Source organism: Ranitomeya imitator, chromosome 5 (genome assembly GCF_032444005.1).
Source record: "Ranitomeya imitator isolate aRanImi1 chromosome 5, aRanImi1.pri, whole genome shotgun sequence".
NCBI lineage: Eukaryota > Metazoa > Chordata > Amphibia > Anura > Dendrobatidae > Ranitomeya > Ranitomeya imitator.
Window position 1 is genome coordinate 95,806,235 of NC_091286.1, and position 20,569 is coordinate 95,826,803.

At 46.0% G+C, this 20,569-nt stretch overlaps 1 protein-coding gene across 2 annotated transcripts in view; it reads right to left on the minus strand.

Moving 5' to 3' along the window:
• RIN2 (Ras and Rab interactor 2) overlaps positions 1 to 20,569 on the minus strand; it is a 215,154-nt gene that overhangs the window by 17,125 nt on the left and 177,460 nt on the right. For both annotated transcript variants that reach the window (XM_069768938.1, XM_069768937.1), the window contains one exon: positions 10,146 to 11,243. In XM_069768938.1, coding sequence (XP_069625039.1) covers positions 10,146 to 11,243 — 1,098 coding nt within the window. The remainder of the gene's footprint in view (positions 1 to 10,145; positions 11,244 to 20,569) is intronic.

Consider the following 20,569-nt stretch of genomic DNA (forward strand, 5'->3'; position numbering starts at 1 on the left):
ACTAACACGTGTATGGCCACCTTTACCTCTGTAGAGATTATATGGCTAGCCACGTATTTGGCCATGTGTATGGCCAACTCAACCTCTGTAGAGATTATAGCGATAGCTATTTATTTGGCCAACAGCTTACTCATGTGTATGGTCACCCCAACCTCTGTAGAGATTATATCAATAGCCATGTACTTGGCCAACAACTAACACGTGTATGGACACCTCAACCTCTTTAGAGATTATATTGATAGACACGTATTTGGCCAACAGCTAACTCATGTGTATGGCCACCTCAGCCTCTGTAGAGATTATATCGATAGCCGTATTTGGCCAACAGCTAACTCATGTTAGATGGATCTCGATAAGTTGGAAACTTGGGCTGAAAGGTGGCAGATGAGGTTTAACAATGATAAATGTAAGGTTATACACATGGGAAGAAGGAATCAATATCACCATTACACACTGAACGGGAAACCACTGGATAAATCTGACAGGGAGAAGGACTTGGGGATCCTAGTTAATGATAAACTTACCTGGAGCAGCCAGTGCCAGGCAGCAGCTGCCAAGGCAAACAGGATCATGGGGTGCATTAAAAGAGGTCTGGATACACATGATGACAGCATTATACTGCCTCTGTACAAATCCCTAGTTAGACCGCACATGGAGTACTGTGGCCAGTTTTGGGCACCGGTGCTCAGGAAGGATATAATGGAACTAGAGAGAGTACAAAGGAGGGCAACAAAATTAATAAAGTGGATGGGAGAACTACAATACCCAGATAGATTAGCGAAATTAGGATTATTTAGTCTAGAAAAAAGACGACTGAGGGGCGATCTAATAACCATGTATAAGTATATAAGGGGACAATACAAATATCTCGCTGAGGATCTGTTTATACCAAGGAAGGTGACGGGCACAAGGGGGCATTCTTTGCGTCTGGAGGAGAGAAGGTTTTTCCACCAACATAGAAGAGGATTCTTTACTGTTAGGGCAGTGAGAATCTGGAATTGCTTGTCTGAGGAGGTGGTGATGGCGAACTCAGTCGAGGGGTTCAAGAGAGGCCTGGATGTCTTCCTGGAGCAGAACAATATTGTATCATACAATTATTAGGTTCTGTAGAAGGACGTAGATCTGGGGATTTATTATGATGGAATATAGGCTGAACTGGATGGACAAATGTCTTTTTTCGGCCTTACTAACTATGTTACTATGTGTATGGCCACCTCATCCTCTGTAGAGATTATATCAATAGCTATGTATTTGGCCAACAGCTAATTCTTGTGTATGAACATCTCAACCTCTGTAGAGATTATATCAATAGCTACGTATTTGGCCAACAGATAATTCATGTGTATGGCCACCTCAGCCTCTGTAGAGTTTATATCAATAGCTACGTATTTGGCCAACAGCTAACTCATGTGTATGGCCACCTCAGTCTCTGTAGAGATTATATCAATAGCTACGTATTTGGCCAACAGATAATTCATGTGTATGAACACCTCAACCTCTGTAGAGATTATATTGATAGCCACGTATTTGGCCAACAGCTAACTCATGTGTATGGCCACCTCAACCTCTGTAGAGATTATATCGATAGCCACGTATTTGGCCAACAGCTAACTCATGTGTATGGCCACCTCAACCTCTGAAGAGCTTGATTAATTGGATAGCCACATATTTGGCCATATACAATGTAAACAGCTACATGCAGCTTCAGCACTGAAGATCTCTGATACCGCAGCTTTCACGTAACCCTAACCACACAAGAACTTTCCAGGAAGCTGAGAGGATTACCTCACCTGCAATACCTTAGGAGGACAACTAAGGGTCTCAGGTTATAAATAGTAACTGCAAGGTATTATGTAGTCACCTGCAGCTCCGGTAATGCTGACTAGCACAATGGCTTCCTATTAAGCTATTCTGCTGCCAAAACCACATGGAGTTTCAAGCATTAGTCACAAGTTTCTGTCTGGATGATTGAGCAATGCCGTTTTGTAATGCCGACACACAGATGATGCCCAGCAGGTTTCAGCACAGAAGCAAACATTGGATTTCACTCCTGTCTATACTTAATATTGGATAATATATGCGGATGGGAAGTAACACAACATATGAACTAATAGGACTGTACACTCTGTACCAGAGGGCTTTACCACAGTGACATATAACAGATAGCACTGGGCCGTACACACTGATAGCGTGCTAATACAAAATCCTGTCTGCAGTGCTAAGTGCCCATGACATAATCCTGGGCCAGTGGCAGACCCACACAGTAACACCAGTGGTCAGATTGACCATGTTGATTACATATCATTTGGCCAAACACTCGTTGCCTAAAAGCTTTGTTTTCCGACCCCCCCAAACATATGCATGCTCAGCAATCAGCGGGAAGGGAGAGTATGCTGCTGCCAAACATCTCTGGCGGCAACTGATCTATAGAACAATGGATCCGAAATGTTAAAATCAAACTGCTCGATTCTTCTCTATCCCAAACTCTTCTACGGTGGTTGGAAGTCCCTTGTACGTATTAGATTGTTGTCTGGTAGTGGCAAAAATCATCAGGTCCGGCCATATTGATTTAATGTGTACGACCAGCTTTAGCAGTACTGGGACATCCATTGTATCTCCAGCTGCCAAAGATGAGGGTACTACACATGTGGCATCCATACATTGTACATCATATTGCTTTATATAGTACTAGCTATTGAACCCGTTCTACACCCGGGTGGCGAGCATTTATATTGGTATATGGTCTCCATCCTGGTATGTGCTGCTCCCATCTTGCTCCCCCATCCTGTCATGTGCTGCTCCATCCTGCATCCCCATCCTGTCATGTGCTGCTCCATCTTGCGCCCCCATCCTGTCATGTGCTGCTCCAACCTGCGCCCCATCCTGTCATGTGCTGCTCCAACCTGCGTCCCCATCCTGTCATGTGCTCCCATCCTGCGCCCCCGTCTTGTCATGTGCTGCTCCCATCCTGCCTCCATCCTGTCATGTGCTGTTCCCATCCTGCGCCCCCATTTTGTAATGTGCTGCACCCATTCTGCCTGTTCCTGTTTCCATTCTGCCATATGTTGCTCCCTTCTTTTTCCGGCTCTACTGCCCGAGTGGGACTGTGCTGAGTGGGACTGTGCTGAGTGCAGCTATACTGCCTGAGTGCGGCTATACTGCCTGAGTGCGGCTATACTGAGTGCAGTTGAACTGCCTGAGTATGGCTTTAAAGCTTGAGTGTGGCTATACTGAGTGCGGCTGTACTGCCTGAGTGCGGCTATTCTGCCTGAGTGCGGCTATACTGCCTGAGTGCGGCTATACTGCATGAGTGCGGCTATCCTGCCTGAGCGTGGCTATCCTGCCTGAGCGCGGCTATACTGAGTGCAGTTGAACTGCCTGAGCGCGGCTGTACTGCCTGAGTGCGGCTATACTGAGTGTGGCTGTACTGCCTGAGTGTGGCTATACTGAGCGCGCCTGTACTGCCTGAGTGCGGCTATACTGAGTGCGGCTGTACTGCCTGAGTGCGGCTATACTGAGCGCGGCTGTACTGCCTGAGTGCGGTTATACTGAGCGCGGCTGTACTGCCTGAGAGCGGCTATACAGAGCACGGCTGTACTGCCTGAGTGCGGCTATACTGAGCGCGGCTGTACTGCCTGAGTGCAGCTATACTGAGTGCGGCTGTACTGCCTGAGTGCGGCTGAGTATGGCTGTACTGCCTGAGTGCAGCTATACTGAGCGTGGCTGTACTGCATGAGTGCAGCTATACTGAGCGCGGCTGTACTGCATGAGTGCTGCTATACTAAGCACGGCTGTAGTGCCTGAGTGCGGCTATACTGTGAGTGGTTGTACTTGCTGAATGCGGCTATACTGAGTGCGGCTGTACTGCCTGATTGCAGCTATATTGAGCGCGGCTGTACTGCCTGAGTGCAGTTGAGTGTGGCTGTACTGCCTGAGTGCGGCTATACTGAGCGTGGCTGTACTGCCTGAGTGCGGCTATACTGAGCGTGGCTGTACTGCGTGAGTGCGGCTGAGTGTGGCTGTAATGCGTGAGTGCGGCTGAGTGTGGCTGTACTGCCTGAGTGCGGCTATACTGAGCGTGGCTGTACTGCATAAGTTTGACTATACTGAGCGCGGCTGTACTGTCTGAGTGCGGCTATACTGAGCGTGGCTGTACTGTGTGAGTGTGGCTGAGTGTGGCTGTACTGTGTGAGTGCGGCTGAGTGTGGCTCTACTGTGCGAGTGTGGCTGAGTGTGGCTGTACTGAGTGAGTGCGGCTGAGTGTGGCTGTACTGCGTGTGGCTGTACTGTGTGATTGTGGCTGTACTGTGTGGCTGTACTGTGTGAGTGTGGCTGTACTGTGAGTGCGGCTGAGTGTGGCTGTACTGCGTGTGGCTGTACTGTGTGAGTGTGGCTGAGTGTGGCTGTACTGCGTGAGTGCGGCTGAGTGTGGCTGTACTGCATCAGTGCGGGTGAGTGTGGCTGTACTGCGTGAGTGTGGCTGTACTGCGTGAGTGTGGCTGTACTGTGTGAGTGTGGCTGAGTGCGGCTGTACTGTGTGAGTGTGGTTGAGTGTGGCTGTACTGTGTGAGTGTGGCTGTACTGTGTGAGTGCGGCTGAGAGTGGCTGTACTGCGTGTGGCTGAGTGTGGCTGTACTCTGTGGCTGTACTGTGTGAGTGTGGCTGTACTGTGTGAGTGCAGCTGAGTGTGGCTGTACTGTGTGAGTGCAGCTGAGTGTGGCTGTACTGTGTGAGTGTGGCTGAGTGTGGCTGTACTGTGTGAGTGCGGCTGAGTGTGGCTGTACTGTGTGAGTGCAGCTGAGTGTGGCTGTACTGTGGGAGTGTGGCTGAGTGTGGCTGTACTGTGTGAGTACGGCTGAGTGTGGCTGTACTGCGTGTGGCTGTACTGTGTGATTGTGGCTGTACTGTGTGGCTGTACTGTGTGAGTGTGGCTGTACTGTGAGTGCGGCTGAGTGTGGCTGTACTGCGTGTGGCTGTACTGTGTGAGTGTGGCTGAGTGTGGCTGTACTGTGTGAGTGCGGCTGAGTGTGGCTGTACTGCGTCAGTGCGGGTGAGTGTGGCTGTACTGCGTGAGTGTGGCTGTACTGTGTGAGTGTGGCTGAGTGCGGCTGTACTGTGTGAGTGCGGTTGTGTGTGGCTGTACTGTGTGAGTGTGGCTGTACTGTGTGAGTGCGGCTGAGTGTGGCTGTACTGCGTGTGGCTGAGTGTGGCTGTACTGTGTGAGTGCGGCTGAGTGTGGCTGTAATGTGTGAGTGCGGGTGAGTGTGGCTGTACTGTGTGAGTGCGGGTGAGTGTGGCTGTACTATGTGAGTGTGGCTGTACTTACTGCCTGAGTGCGGCGTTGGCTATAATGGATACAGCACCCCTGCAGCCAGCACAGCGAGGGCTGACTCCGCCCACTCGCGTCACTGGTCACATGCTGGTGACATCATCGAAGGTCCTGGAGCTCCGCTGGGCTCTACATCTACCCTGACCGGAGCTGCAGAGCACGGAGGCCCCATGGCCGCTATATTATGGGGGATACACGGGTGTGTGGAGCCCCCATGGCCGGTATATTGGTGGGGGGGATAAGTAAGTTCGGCTGCGTCACTCTGGTCCAGACTGCTCAGGCGCGGTGCGTCGCGCTTGCGCAGTCTATAAAGGCTTCGGACAGAGTGACGCTCCCAGCGTTATATTATAGATTCTATACTGTAGACGCTTATACACTAAAAATATATTACGAAGAAGAGTCACCAGCGGAAAAAACAGTAGTCACGATGCAATCCCTATATGAAAGAAAAGTGTTATGTACGTCCTTTAGTAGGATAACTTATATACTACAATGGAGGACTTCTCATGCTTAGTGTGCCATGGCCCCAGGACATGAAAACCGGTCTGGTTTCTAGGACTCGTGGGTGGATAGATTAGGCAACAATTCAGCTGAGGCTCACGTAATAAATATGTTTTGTTGACAATGGTTAGGAAAGCATTGACTTTCTCAGGGAAAGGTTCCGACACTAAGTAAACACAGTTGCTAATTTTAGCAATTCCCAGAAAATATTATGTCATCCATGAGTTTTACTACATAGAGTTCCATCTCTATACAGACACAATATGTATGTAGCACAATGTACTAATCTATGTTATCAGCACTCAAACAGAATACAGACTACTGTAAATAGGGCAACTATCAAGGTGACAGAATTTACAATCTCCTTCAGCCTTAAAGTAGTTGTCTCAAGTTAATAAGTGAATAAAACTCATAAGTTTTTGTAAAAACAAGCAACTTTGCAAATTTACCCCATTTTGTAAAAATGGAAGGCTTTCTAATGTTATAGCATACAGATTGTTCCTTAGGTTCCCGGCCACCTCTGCAGTCCCAGGCTGGTTGGTAACCTAGGAAAGGAGCATGCTTTATGCTCTATATCCTGCTCGCACTGCTCTGAAACTGGCCAGACCACTGGATCCAAACTGATTCGGTCCTCCTGTGCTGCCTCCATGCTGGAGAGGAAAAGCTTCCTGGGAGAGTTCGAAACAGCATCGCTCCTATGACTCCAGTCTGAACGGTCAATCTTCAGAAGCGCAAGCAGGAAGCTGGAGGTGGTGCGTTACTGAAGACATCTTGAGAAAACCCCTTTAGAGTTTGTACCTGATCACTCCTACCGGTAAAGGGCAATAGTAATATGCTAAGATTCTTATTTCCCAATCCTCTACTAATTAATATAATTCAAAAGGTGGAGTGTTAATTTTAGTTTCAAGAGATTTATATCTATTTATGACTTGGAACACACCCATTACAAGTACAGTCACATATAGAACATCTGTTATGGATAGTGATGGGTGAACACAAACGGTAAAGTTCGGCATCTGTGCCAAACACCTAACGTTCGGGTTCGGCACTCCGAACATTGGGTGTTTCCCATGCTGTCATCTGCATCATAGTGTGAGAAACATCGACGGCTCTGATCAGCGTTAAGGTCATTACCGCTTGTCAGAGTGCCAGCAGCTGTAACCGGCAGTAAAAAGTTTACCTCCAGTCGGTCACAGAGGCGTCAGCTGATGAGAGAGTACTACTCCTATCAGCCTATGCCTGCTGCTGCTAATAACAGCGAGAGCAGGTGCGGCTGATGGGAGTATTCATCTGCTGGCGCCTGCACTATAAATAAATAATTTAAAAAAAATGATGTTGGGGTCTTTCTATTTTTAATAACTAGCATGGCAAAACTGACAGCTGTGGTCTGCAACCCTCAGCTGTCAGCTTTATCATGGCTGGTTATCAAGAATAAAAGGGTCCCTACGCTGTTTTTTTTAAATTAGTTAAATAAGTAATTAAAAAAACGGTGTGGGCCACCCTATTTTTTGACAACCAGCCTAGCTAAAGCAGATAGCCGAGGATGGTATTCCCAAGCTGGTAAGGGGCCATGGATATAGCCTTTCTCCCAGCCTAAAAATAGCAGCCCGCAACCGACCCATAAAAGGCGCATCTATTCTGGCGGTGGCAAGCAGGGTTCATATTTGTTGGGTTGGGTCACCTTTATATTTTCAAGTGACATCAAGCCCAGCAGTTAGTAATGGAGAGGCATCTACAAGATGCCTATCCATTACTAACCCCATTGTCATACTATCAGTAAAAAACACCCAGAATAAAGTCCTTTATTTGAAATAAAAATACATACTATTTTACAAATTTAATTAAAAATAACAAGCACAGTTATACTCACCTCACACCCATTCCATTGAAGCCATCGTCTCCAGTAAAAAAAAATGAAAATAATAAACAATAAAAATACTCATCTAACGTCCATTCCATTAAAGCCCTGGTCTCCTGTAAATAAACAAAAATAAAAAAACAACAATATTCCTCACCTGTCCGACATAATGTCCCACTCCATAATCCATGTTTGCGATAATTGGTTTTCAACCGTGATGGTGCAAACATGCAGTGGTGATGTCATTGAGCTTACCGCGGGTCACTGAAGCTACATTCCCAGCTCACTTCACTGTGAGTTGGGCCGATGAACTGCGGTGATCTCAATGAGATCACCGCTTGCACCATGAGAAAAAGTCTCATGGTGCAGTGCTGAACTCAGTGAGATCACTGTAAGAAATTTTTCACGCTTAACTGCGGTGAAGTCACTGCAGCAGCTGCCGGCCATAGGTTGATGGAAGTAGTACTCTCTCATCAGCCGCTGCCCCTGTGACCGGAGGTGTACTTTTTATAGCTGGTCACAGCTGCTGGCTCACGCGATGACAGTGTGGGAACCGCAGTTCTCTGACCGGCGGTAATGTTTGTACTGCCGATCAGAGGCAGTGTTTGAACAATGGATGTTCGCCCCCCCCCCCATTCATTTCAAGCGGCATTAGCATTTGTAAAATGGTCCAACCAAACAAGTAGGATCTTTCGATGGCACATCCAAATATTACAAAATGCCTACAGTTTCGTGTGTGAAGACAAAAGGAAATTTGTGGAGTTATTTCTCACTGCTGATTATTGAAAATGTCAATTGCCAGAAAATGTATTAGACATGCAGTTTTATTCGACACGTTTTGAAGTATAATACACTTCTTCCTCAGGAAAAACCATACACGATCAGGCAGAAGTGTATTATTCTTTGAAACGCGTCGAAATGTGGATCCGCAGCACGTGAAAAACACTCCAAAAAGCATAAATTCTATGGATCATGTTAGCCTAATCTGCTATTTTTTATTTACATGTCGACCCTATTTGTGTTATTTTCTTTCCAGCCATTCCTGATTTTCTATGAGAATCCCTCTGCTACCAACAAAACATTTCAGAAGTATACAAGAACAAAATGTATCATCACACATCATAGACAATAACCGAGCTACAGAAAAAAAAAATTTGATCCTGAAACTTTGCATGTGATGCATACATTAAATCAGTTCTGTAACTTCAAGGCCGATCCTATCGTTCCTTTCTGCTCATGTTCAACAGGACATTGGCTCTTGCTTAGTAATACATCCATAGTTATTAGCACATTTGATTTTGTGATTCCTTCCTTATATCAGTGGAGTAACCTGAAGCTTGTGGGCCCCAAATGCAAAATCTCCAATAGGGCCCCAAACCAATGGAGGTCTTTAAAAAGTAATAGTTTTTTCATATTTTCATACGGGCCAAAGGACCTTTCGGACCTCCCTATAATCCAGGGGCCTTGTGAGAGATCCTGCACCTATTATATAGTTCCGACCCTGCTTATGATATAAAATGATACCAAAATTGTAAATGACACATCAACTACCCCATATAAAAGGTAAATAACACACTAGATCAGGGGGCGCCAATGGTATCCACCTGTTTATTCCCATCTCTTAAGTTATGGTGGGGGGGATCCTTGGCACGTTATGCATATGTAGCACGGCACACAATCCTTCTGGAGTAGGGTTATGTTTTGCAGAAGCACTAAATCTGGCATAGAAAGAGTTAAGTCATATGAAGACAAGCGGATACCAGCAAAATAATAATTTAATTAGTATTGCTAGTGTCAAGCCTGGGAAGGTTATTTTCTCAGTTTTCATTTGCACTTGAATATGTGAATTGAAAACAGTGAGTAGCTTGGCAAGAAACATCCCTGGCACCAGCCGAGGAAAAAGGGGAAGAGCTAAGAAGACATTCCTACGTGCCGCCAAGGGGTGCTGGCAGACATTAACCTCTGAATTGCAGATCTCTATTACATTAGAATATATATATTTATCTAGGATTCCATATAAAAGTTGTGGGTAGAAGACCTTGAATATCTGTGAAACACATCACTTGTGACTGACACAAGTAAGCTATTGATAAAACTCCCAAGACAGATGCATTAGGCATGCTGCAAGTGGTTTTTGTTATGGAATCCCTTTCATGTTCTCACCCCCCACCCTCGGCCCCACGTCCATATTACTTATGCCGAGCCTTTAATGGATAAACAAAAACATCTGAAGGAACATCTCCTAGCATGCATGTAGAATTTGGGACGTATAATCTAGGCTACACATTGTGTGACACATTGATTGAATTCACCGCATCTGATATGGATCCTTGAGCCTCAGTCCTAACGTATATGAAGAAATAGGAGTGAGTAATTGGTGCCAGAACACGGCCGCAATATGGGTTCTTATGCAATACAGGCATTGTGTTTTATCATGAAATAACTGATGGTTCTTACCGATTTGATCCTCTGGAATCAAGGATTCAATTGGGGGGTCCAGTTCTGAGCTCTGGGCCAAGTAATTCTTAACTTGTGTCATAAATTGTCGTATGGTGTGCAGCATATCTGTGCTGGAGACGTGGCAGTCCTTATTCTCCTGCAGAAAACTGATGTAATCCTGGACGAGACACCCAAAATACGTACACTTGTCCCGAGACATGGCAACTATCTTCTTAATCATCTTCTTCTCTGGTGTCACCAAGGAACTGAAAACTCCGCTCATTTTGCGCAGGTGACTTTTCACAATTTTGGAGATTCCCAGAGACGTACTCCTTTTATTTTTGGACTTTACTGGTGGCGCGATGCTCTCCTGATCACTTTCTTCTTCACAATCCTCCAAGCTGTCACCTTCATAAAATGCGGGCACCATGCGGTCGTACTCGTAAGAGTCCGATGATGATGTAGAGATGCTCATGTCACTCAGGCGCTGGATGCGTAGGGTGCCCTGCATAGGGGAATTGCTGATCTGGTTCACATTCATGTTCTGCATTGGTTTCTGGGGTGGTGATTCTTCAGGTTGAGAGTCAAAAGAAGATGTACAGGAGCTATTAAGTGATGGGGTCTGGTCGCTGCTTTGCCACCTGTTAATGGTAGCCTGTCTCTTCAATCGAGGAGGGGGAATAGGAGCAGCAGTTTTAGGAGAGTCCAAGTTCCCGTGCCTTGTATTAATAAGTGTTTCTGGCATGCTTGGCTCTGACTGTACAGCTCTGGACAGCTGAAAATTTGTGCGACGACTGTTAATGTGAGGGGGTGGGGGCCTGGGAGGTGGTGATCTCGCCCTCTCTAGGCCATTTGCTTCTAGGGTCCTTGTGCTGTCCCTCTTCAAGCTTCCATCGGAGTCTTGGCTGTGCACTTTTAAGAAGAGAGGATTAATGAAACACAGAGCTCCGTTGGTCTGGCTACATTCCAGTTCTGAGGGCGTTCTGGTGCGGAGAGAATGCACTCCATTTATAAGAGGTAGATGATGTGACTGCCTCCTGACACTGCCTTGGGGGAGAGGCTTGGGAGAAGGTGGAGGATATTTTGGTCTGATGTTTGCAGAAGATTTCCAAAAGTCTTAAAAGAAAAAAAGAAGAAGCAGAAAACAACAATCATTGTGTGAAAGGAACATGTGCACAAATATGTATCTGGTACTAAATTAGTAGAATCGATAACTTTCACAAGTTTACAAGAAAATTAATCTAATCTATTACAGATGACACACGATCATTAGGGTGGCACAACATCATCGGAAAGTCAGTCAGTGCGGATTACTCATTATGGCAATATTTCACACTCCTGAACAGCAATAGCACAAAAAGAGGATTCAGAGATCCTCCAAAAATTCAGAAAAAACAGCAAAAAGGCAGAGATGCTTACCTGCCTAGGCCTCCAAACAAATGCACTATCAGGATGCAGTGGACCCATGTGGTTAAGATGGTGGCAGAATTACCGATGAGGCAACCACTCACAACCTACCAAACTAATGGAGAGGGGGTTCACACAAAGGAACAGCGCCACATACAAGTCATTTATGTGCAGTAATGAGCCAGGCAGCCACCCCCTCCATTAGTTTGGTAGGTTGTGAGTGGTTGCCTCATCGGTAATTCTGCACCAGTGTTGCCACATGGGTCCACTGCATCCTGATAGTGCATTTGTTTGGAAGCCTATGCCGGAAACAACCCCCGCTTTTTGCTGTTTTTTCAATACTTCACACTACAAACTCACAGAGAAGGGAAGAGCAGACATTCATACTATGTAGTATCAGGATTTGTCACTGGATTATATTCTTTAGTATCAGGACTTTCAGGTGGTGACATTGTCTAATTTCAGGACCTATTGTGTAGTATCAGGACCTGTAGATGCGTCACATTGTGTAGTATCAGGACCTGTAGATGCGTCACATTGTGTAGTATCAGGACCTGTAGATGGGTCACATTATGCAGTATCAGGACCTGTAGATGCATCACATTGTGCAGTATCAGAACCTGTAGATGCGTCACATTGTGTAGTATCAGGACCTGTAGATGGGTCACATCATGCAGTATCAGGACCTGTAGATGCATCAAATTGTGCAGTATCAGAACCTGTAGATGGGTCACATTATGTAGTATCAGGACCTGTAGATGGGTCACTTTGTGCAGTATCAGAACCTGTAGATGGGTCACATTATGTAGTATCAGGACCTGTAGATGCGTCACATTGTGCACTATCAGGACCTGTAGATGCGTCACATTGTGTAGTATCAGGACCTGTAGATGGGTCACATTGTGCAGTATCAGGACCTGTAGATGGGTCACATTATGTAGTATCAGGACCTGTAGATGGGTCACATTATGTAGTATCAGGACCTGTAGATGCGTCACATTGTGTAATATCAGGACCTGTAGATGGGTCACATTGTGCACTATCAGGACCTGTAGATGGGTCACATTGTGTAGTATCGGGACCTGTAGATGGTCACATTGTGCAGCATCAGGACCTGTAGATGGGTCACATTGTGTAGTATCGGGACCTGTAGATGGGTCACATTGTGCAGTATCAGGACCTGTAGATGGGTCACATTGTGTAGTATCGGGACCTGTAGATGGTCACATTGTGCAGCATCAGGACCTGTAGATGGGTCACATTGTGTAGTATCGGGACCTGTAGATGGGTCACATTGTGCAGTATCAGGACCTGTAGATGGGTCACATTGTGTAGTATCGGGACCTGTAGATGGGTCACATTGTGCAGTATCAGGACCTGTAGATGGGTCACATTGTGTAGTATCGGGACCTGTAGATGGGTCACATTGTGCAGTATCAGGACCTGTAGATGGGTCACATTGTGTAGTATCGGGACCTGTAGATGGTCACATTGTGCAGCATCAGGACCTGTAGATGGGTCACATTGTGTAGTATCGGGACCTGTAGATGGGTCACATTGTGCAGTATCAGGACCTGTAGATGGGTCACATTGTGTAGTATCGGGACCTGTAGATGGGTCACATTGTGCACTATCAGGACCTGTAGATGGGTCACATTGTGCACGATCAGGACCTGTAGATGCGTCACATTGTGTAGTATCAGGAACTGTAGATGGGTCACATTATGTAGTATCAGGACCTGTAGATGTGTCACATTGTGTAATATCAGGACCTGTAGATGGGTCACATTGTGTAATATCAGGACCTGTAGATGGGTCACATTGTGCAGTATCAGGACCTGTAGATGGGTCACATTATGTAGTATCAGGACCTGTAGATGGGTCACATTATGTAGTATCAGGACCTGTAGATGCGTCACATTGTGTAATATCAGGACCTGTAGATGGGTCACATTGTGTAATATCAGGACCTGTAGATGGGTCACATTGTGCAGTATCAGGACCTGTAGATGGGTCACATTATGTAGTATCAGGACCTGTAGATGGGTCACATTATGTAGTATCAGGACCTGTAGATGCGTCACATTGTGTAATATCAGGACCTGTAGATGGGTCACATTGTGTAATATCAGGACCTGTAGATGGGTCACATTGTGCAGTATCAGGACCTGTAGATGGGTCACATTATGTAGTATCAGGACCTGTAGATGGGTCACATTATGTAGTATCAGGACCTGTAGATGCGTCACATTGTGTAATATCAGGACCTGTAGATGGGTCACATTGTGCACTATCAGGACCTGTAGATGGGTCACATTGTGTAGTATCGGGACCTGTAGATGGTCACATTGTGCAGTATCAGGACCTGTAGATGGGTCACATTGTGTAGTATCGGGACCTGTAGATGGGTCACATTGTGTAGTATCGGGACCTGTAGATGGGTCACACTGTGCAGTATCAGGACCTGTAGATGGGTCACACTGTGTAGTATCGGGACCTGTAGATGGGTCACATTATGTAGTATCAGGACCTGTAGATGGGTCACACTGTGTAGTATCGGGACCTGTAGATGGGTCACATTGTGCACTATCAGGACCTGTAGATGGGTCACATTGTGCACGATCAGGACCTGTAGATGCGTCACATTGTGTAGTATCAGGACCTGTAGATGGGTCACATTATGCAGTATCAGGACCTGTAGATGGGTCACATTATGCAGTATCAGGACCTGTAGATGGGTCACATTATGCAGTATCAGGACCTGTAGATGGGACACATTATGCAGTATCAGGACCTGTAGATGGGTCACATTATGCAGTATCAGGACCTGTAGATGCATCACATTGTGCAGTATCAGAACCTGTAGATGGGTCACATTATGTAGTATCAGGACCTGTAGATGGGTCACATTGTGCAGTATCAGGACCTGTAGATGGGTCACACTGTGCAGTATCAGGACCTGTAGATGGGTCACACTGTGTAGTATCGGGACCTGTAGATGGGTCACATTATGTAGTATCAGGACCTGTAGATGGGTCACACTGTGTAGTATCGGGACCTGTAGATGGGTCACATTGTGCACTATCAGGACCTGTAGATGGGTCACATTGTGCACTATCAGGACCTGTAGATGCGTCACATTGTGTAGTATCAGGACCTGTAGATGGGTCACATTATGCAGTATCAGGACCTGTAGATGCATCACATTGTGCAGTATCAGAACCTGTAGATGCGTCACATTGTGTAGTATCAGGACCTGTAGATGGGTCACATTGTGCAGTATCAGAACCTGTAGATGGGTCACATTATGTAGTATCAGGACCTGTAGATGGGTCACATTGTGTAGTATCAGGACCTGTAGATGCGTCACATTGTGTAGTATCAGGACCTGTAGATGGGTCACATTGTGCAGTATCAGGACCTGTAGATGGGTCACATTATGTAGTATCAGGACCTGTAGATGGGTCACATTATGTAGTATCAGGACCTGTAGATGGGTCACATTGTGTAGTATCGGGACCTGTAGATGGTCACATTGTGCAGTATCAGGACCTGTAGATGGGACACATTGTGCAGCATCAGGACCTGTAGATGGGTCACATTGTGCACTATCAGGACCTGTAGATAGGTCACATTGTGCAGTATCAGGACCTGTAGATGGGTCACATTGTGCACTATCAGGACCTGTAGATAGGTCACATTGTGTAGTATCAGGACCTGTAGATGGGTCACATTATGCAGTATCAGGACCTGTAGATGCATCACATTGTGCAGTATCAGAACCTGTAGATGCGTCACATTGTGTAGTATCGGGACCTGTAGATGGTCACATTGTGCAGTATCAGGACCTGTATATGGGACACATTGTGCAGCATCAGGACCTGTAGATGGGTCACATTGTGCACTATCAGGACCTGTAGATAGGTCACATTGTGTAGTATCAGGACCTGTAGATGGGTCACATTATGCAGTATCAGGACCTGTAGATGCATCACATTGTGCAGTATCAGAACCTGTAGATGCGTCACATTGTGTAGTATCAGGACCTGTAGATGGGTCACATTATGCAGTATCAGGACCTGTAGATGCACCACATTGTGCAGTATCAGAACCTGTAGATGGGTCACATTGTGTAGTATCGGGACCTGTAGATGGGTCACATTGTGTAGTATCAGGACCTGTAGATGGGACACATTGTGCAGCATCAGGACCTGTAGATGGGTCACATTGTGCACTATCAGGACCTGTAGATAGGTCACATTGTGCAGTATCAGGACCTGTAGATGGGTCACATTGTGCAGTATCAGAACCTGTAGATGGGTCACATCATGTAGTATCAGGACCTGTAGATGTGTCACATTGTGCACTATCAGGACCTGTAGATGCGTCACATTGTGTAGTATCAGGACCTGTAGATGTGTCACATTATGTAGTATCAGGACCTGTAGATGGGTCACATTGTGCAGTATCAGGACCTGTAGATGGGTCACACTGTGCAGTATCAGGACCTGTAGATGGGTCACACTGTGTAGTATCGGGACCTGTAGATGGGTCACATTGTGCACTATCAGGACCTGTAGATGGGTCACATTGTGCACGATCAGGACCTGTAGATGCGTCACATTGTGTAGTATCAGGACCTGTAGATGTGTCACATTGTGTAATATCAGGACCTGTAGATGGGTCACATTGTGCAGTATCAGGACCTGTAGATGGGTCACATTATGTAGTATCAGGACCTGTAGATGGGTCACATTATGTAGTATCAGGACCTGTAGATGCGTCACATTGTGTAATATCAGGACCTGTAGATGGGTCACATTGTGCACTATCAGGACCTGTAGATGGGTCACATTATGTGGTATCAGGACCTGTAGATGCGTCACATTGTATAATATCAGGACCTGTAGATGGGTCACATTGTGCAGTATCAGGACCTGTAGATGGGTCACATTATGTAGTATCAGGACCTGTAGATGGGTCACATTATGTAGTATCAGGACCTGTAGATGCGTCACATTGTGTAATATCAGGACCTGTAGATGGGTCACATTGTGCACTATCAGGACCTGTAGATGGGTCACATTGTGTAGTATCGGGACCTGTAGATGGTCACATTGTGCAGTATCAGGACCTGTAGATGGGTCACATTGTGTAGTATCGGGACCTGTAGATGGTCACATTGTGCACTATCAGGACCTGTAGATGGGTCACATTGTGTAGTATCGGGACCTGTAGATGGTCACATTGTGCACTATCAGGACCTGTAGATGGGTCACATTGTGTAGTATCGGGACCTGTAGATGGGTCACATTATGCAGTATCAGGACCTGTAGATGCGTCACATTGTGTAGTATCAGGACCTGTAGATGGGACACATTGTGCAGTGTCAGGACCTGTAGATGGGTCACATTGTGCACTATCAGGACCTGTAGATAGGTCACATTGTGCAGTATCAGGACCTGTAGATGGGTCACATTGTGCAGTATCAGGACCTGTAGATGGGTCACATTATGCAGTATCAGGACCTGTAGATGCATCACATTGTGCAGTATCAGAACCTGTAGATGGGTCACATTATGTAGTATCAGGACCTGTAGATGGGTCACATTGTGCAGTATCAGGACCTGTAGATGGGTCACACTGTGCAGTATCAGGACCTGTAGATGGGTCACACTGTGTAGTATCGGGACCTGTAGATGGGTCACATTATGTAGTATCAGGACCTGTAGATGGGTCACACTGTGTAGTATCGGGACCTGTAGATGGGTCACATTGTGCACTATCAGGACCTGTAGATGGGTCACATTGTGCACGATCAGGACCTGTAGATGCGTCACATTGTGTAGTATCAGGACCTGTAGATGGGTCACATTATGCAGTATCAGGACCTGTAGATGGGTCACATTGTGCAGTATCAGAACCTGTAGATGCGTCACATTGTGTAGTATCAGGACCTGTAGATGGGTCACATTATGCAGTATCAGGACCTGTAGATGCATCACATTGTGCAGTATCAGAACCTGTAGATGGGTCACATTATGTAGTATCAGGACCTGTAGATGCGTCACATTGTGTAGTATCAGGACCTGTAGATGCGTCACATTGTGTAGTATCAGGACCTGTAGATGGGTCACATTGTGCAGTATCAGGACCTGTAGATGGGTCACATTGTGCAGTATCAGGACCTGTAGATGGGTCACATTATGTAGTATCAGGACCTGTAGATGGGTCACATTATGTAGTATCAGGACCTGTAGATGCGTCACATTGTGTAATATCAGGACCTGTAGATGGGACACATTGTGCACTATCAGGACCTGTAGATGGGTCACATTGTGTAGTATCGGGACCTGTAGATGCGTCACATTGTGTAATATCAGGACCTGTAGATGGGTCACATTGTGCACTATCAGGACCTGTAGATGGGTCACATTATGTAGTATCAGGACCTGTAGATGCGTCACATTGTGTAATATCAGGACCTGTAGATGGGTCACATTGTGCACTATCGGGACCTGTAGATGGGTCACATTGTGTAGTATCGGGACCTGTAGATGGTCACATTGTGTAGTATCAGGACCTGTAGATGGGACACATTGTGCAGCATCAGGACCTGTAGATGGGACACATTGTGCAGCATCAGGACCTGTAGATGGGTCACATTGTGCACTATCAGGACCTGTAGATGGGTCACATTGTGCAGTATCAGGACCTGTAGATGCGTCACATTGTGCAGTATCAGGACCTGTAGATGGGTCACATTATGCAGTATCAGGACCTGTAGATGCATCACATTGTGCAGTATCAGAACCTGTAGATGCGTCACATTGTGCAGTATCAGGACCTGTAGATGCGTCACATTGTGTAGTATCAGGACCTGTAGATGGGTCACATTGTGCACTATCAGGACCTGTAGATAGGTCACATTGTGCAGTATCAGGACCTGTAGATGGGTCACATTGTGCACTATCAGTACCTGTAGATGGGTCACATTATGTAATATCAGGACCTGTAGATGTGTCACATTGTGCACTATCAGGACCTGTAGATAGGTCACATTGTGCAGTATCAGGACCTGTAGATGGGTCACATTGTGCACTATCAGAACCTGTAGATGGGTCACATTATGTAGTATCAGGACCTGTAGATGTGTCACATTGTGCACTATCAGGACCTGTAGATGCGTCACATTGTGTAGTATCAGGACCTGTAGATGGGTCACATTATGTAGTATCAGGACCTGTAGATGTGTCACATTGTGTAATATCAGGACCTGTAGATGGGTCACATTGTGTAATATCAGGACCTGTAGATGGGTCACATTGTGCAGTATCAGGACCTGTAGATGGGTTACATTATGTGGTATCAGGACCTGTAGATGCGTCACATTGTATAATATCAGGACCTGTAGATGGGTCACATTGTGCACTATCAGGACCTGTAGATGGGTCACATTATGTAGTATCAGGACCTGTAGATGGGTCACATTATGTGGTATCAGGACCTGTAGATGCGTCACATTGTATAATATCAGGACCTGTAGATGGGTCACATTGTGCACTATCAGGACCTGTAGATGGGTCACATTGTGTAGTATCGGGACCTGTAGATGGTCACATTGTGCACTATCGGGACCTCTAGATGGGTCACATTATGCAGTATCAGGACCTGTAGATGCGTCACATTGTGTAGTATCAGGACCTGTAGATGGGACACATTGTGCAGTATCAGGACCTGTAGATGGGACACATTGTGCAGTATCAGGACCTGTAGATGGGTCACATTATGCAGTATCAGGACCTGTAGATGGGTCACATTGTGCAGTATCAGGACCTGTAGATGGGTCACATTGTGCAGTATCAAGACCTGTCATTGGGTCAGTCACAAAAATTAAAGAAACAATCCATAATACACGTGATCCCGGTATTATAGACATACCATTATGGAGATTCCTATATATTTTACATGTAATAACATATTTTATTTTATCATTTTAACACATGTGTAGTCATGCAACTAAGTGACTTTTCTGCACTAGTAGTATGTACTATTTCATCATTTCACTATAACCTAGAGCGATCCTAGATATTCAGATAGTACCATGCAGTGACTTTATCTTTGCAGGTAAAGTTATGTGACTGCATGTCTTGGAGGCACACATCGTGTCACACCTTATTTACAATGAAAGTCATTGTTGAAAAAATCTTAATAAACACAATTTTTCATTGACGTGCATGGGAAATTCCCTTGGGTTTTTTTCAGTTAAACTCTCAGAAGATATTATCACCAACAAACCAACTAGAAGAAAGCCGGCATCGAAGTGAGAAAAAATACTTGGGCTACCCATTCCTGGACGTAAAGGTAGAGACATTGAAAACTATAAATTGTGCATCAGAGTTCATTGAGACAGATGTTTATTTACACTTTCTTATAATTAAAACTGATAACATGACTCTGGATGGGCTGGTTCTGGCTCCTTCCTGGTCAAGTCTGGGTTAAATTAGTCCGCCTCTCTTTGGTTCTGGGGCGGCTAATTAATGCTGGTAGTTCCTGGGTTCTGAGTCGGTTATACTTTAGTCTACTTGGTTTGAGATAGCTGACCCAGGTTTTTCCTCTGTAATCATTGTGCCACTGTGTGTGTGTGCCTTGCTGTGTATGACCCGGTTTGCCCCCTGACTACTGCCCCTGTTTTCTGCTTGGTACTTCTCTGTCTGTACTGGCTTTCTGACGCCTTGGCTTGTCTCTGACTAATCTGCTGTTTTGCCCCTTAGTACCTCGCTCCCGTCTGGCTCCCGACCCTTGGCTTGTCCTTTGACTACGTCTCTGTCTTAGTAGTCCGTGTCCTGCGTTTTCTGGTAGACGTTCCGTTCTCGCGTGGTAGCTCCGCCCCCATCGTCCCTGCAGTGATCACATGACCTGCTTAGTTCAGGTCCTGTGTGCACTGCGTGCCTCATTTCTCCCTCTCCCTGCGATCCCGCTAGCGCCCCCTTAGGCTGCCTCTCTACGACACCAGGCAGCGTCATTCCAACTGA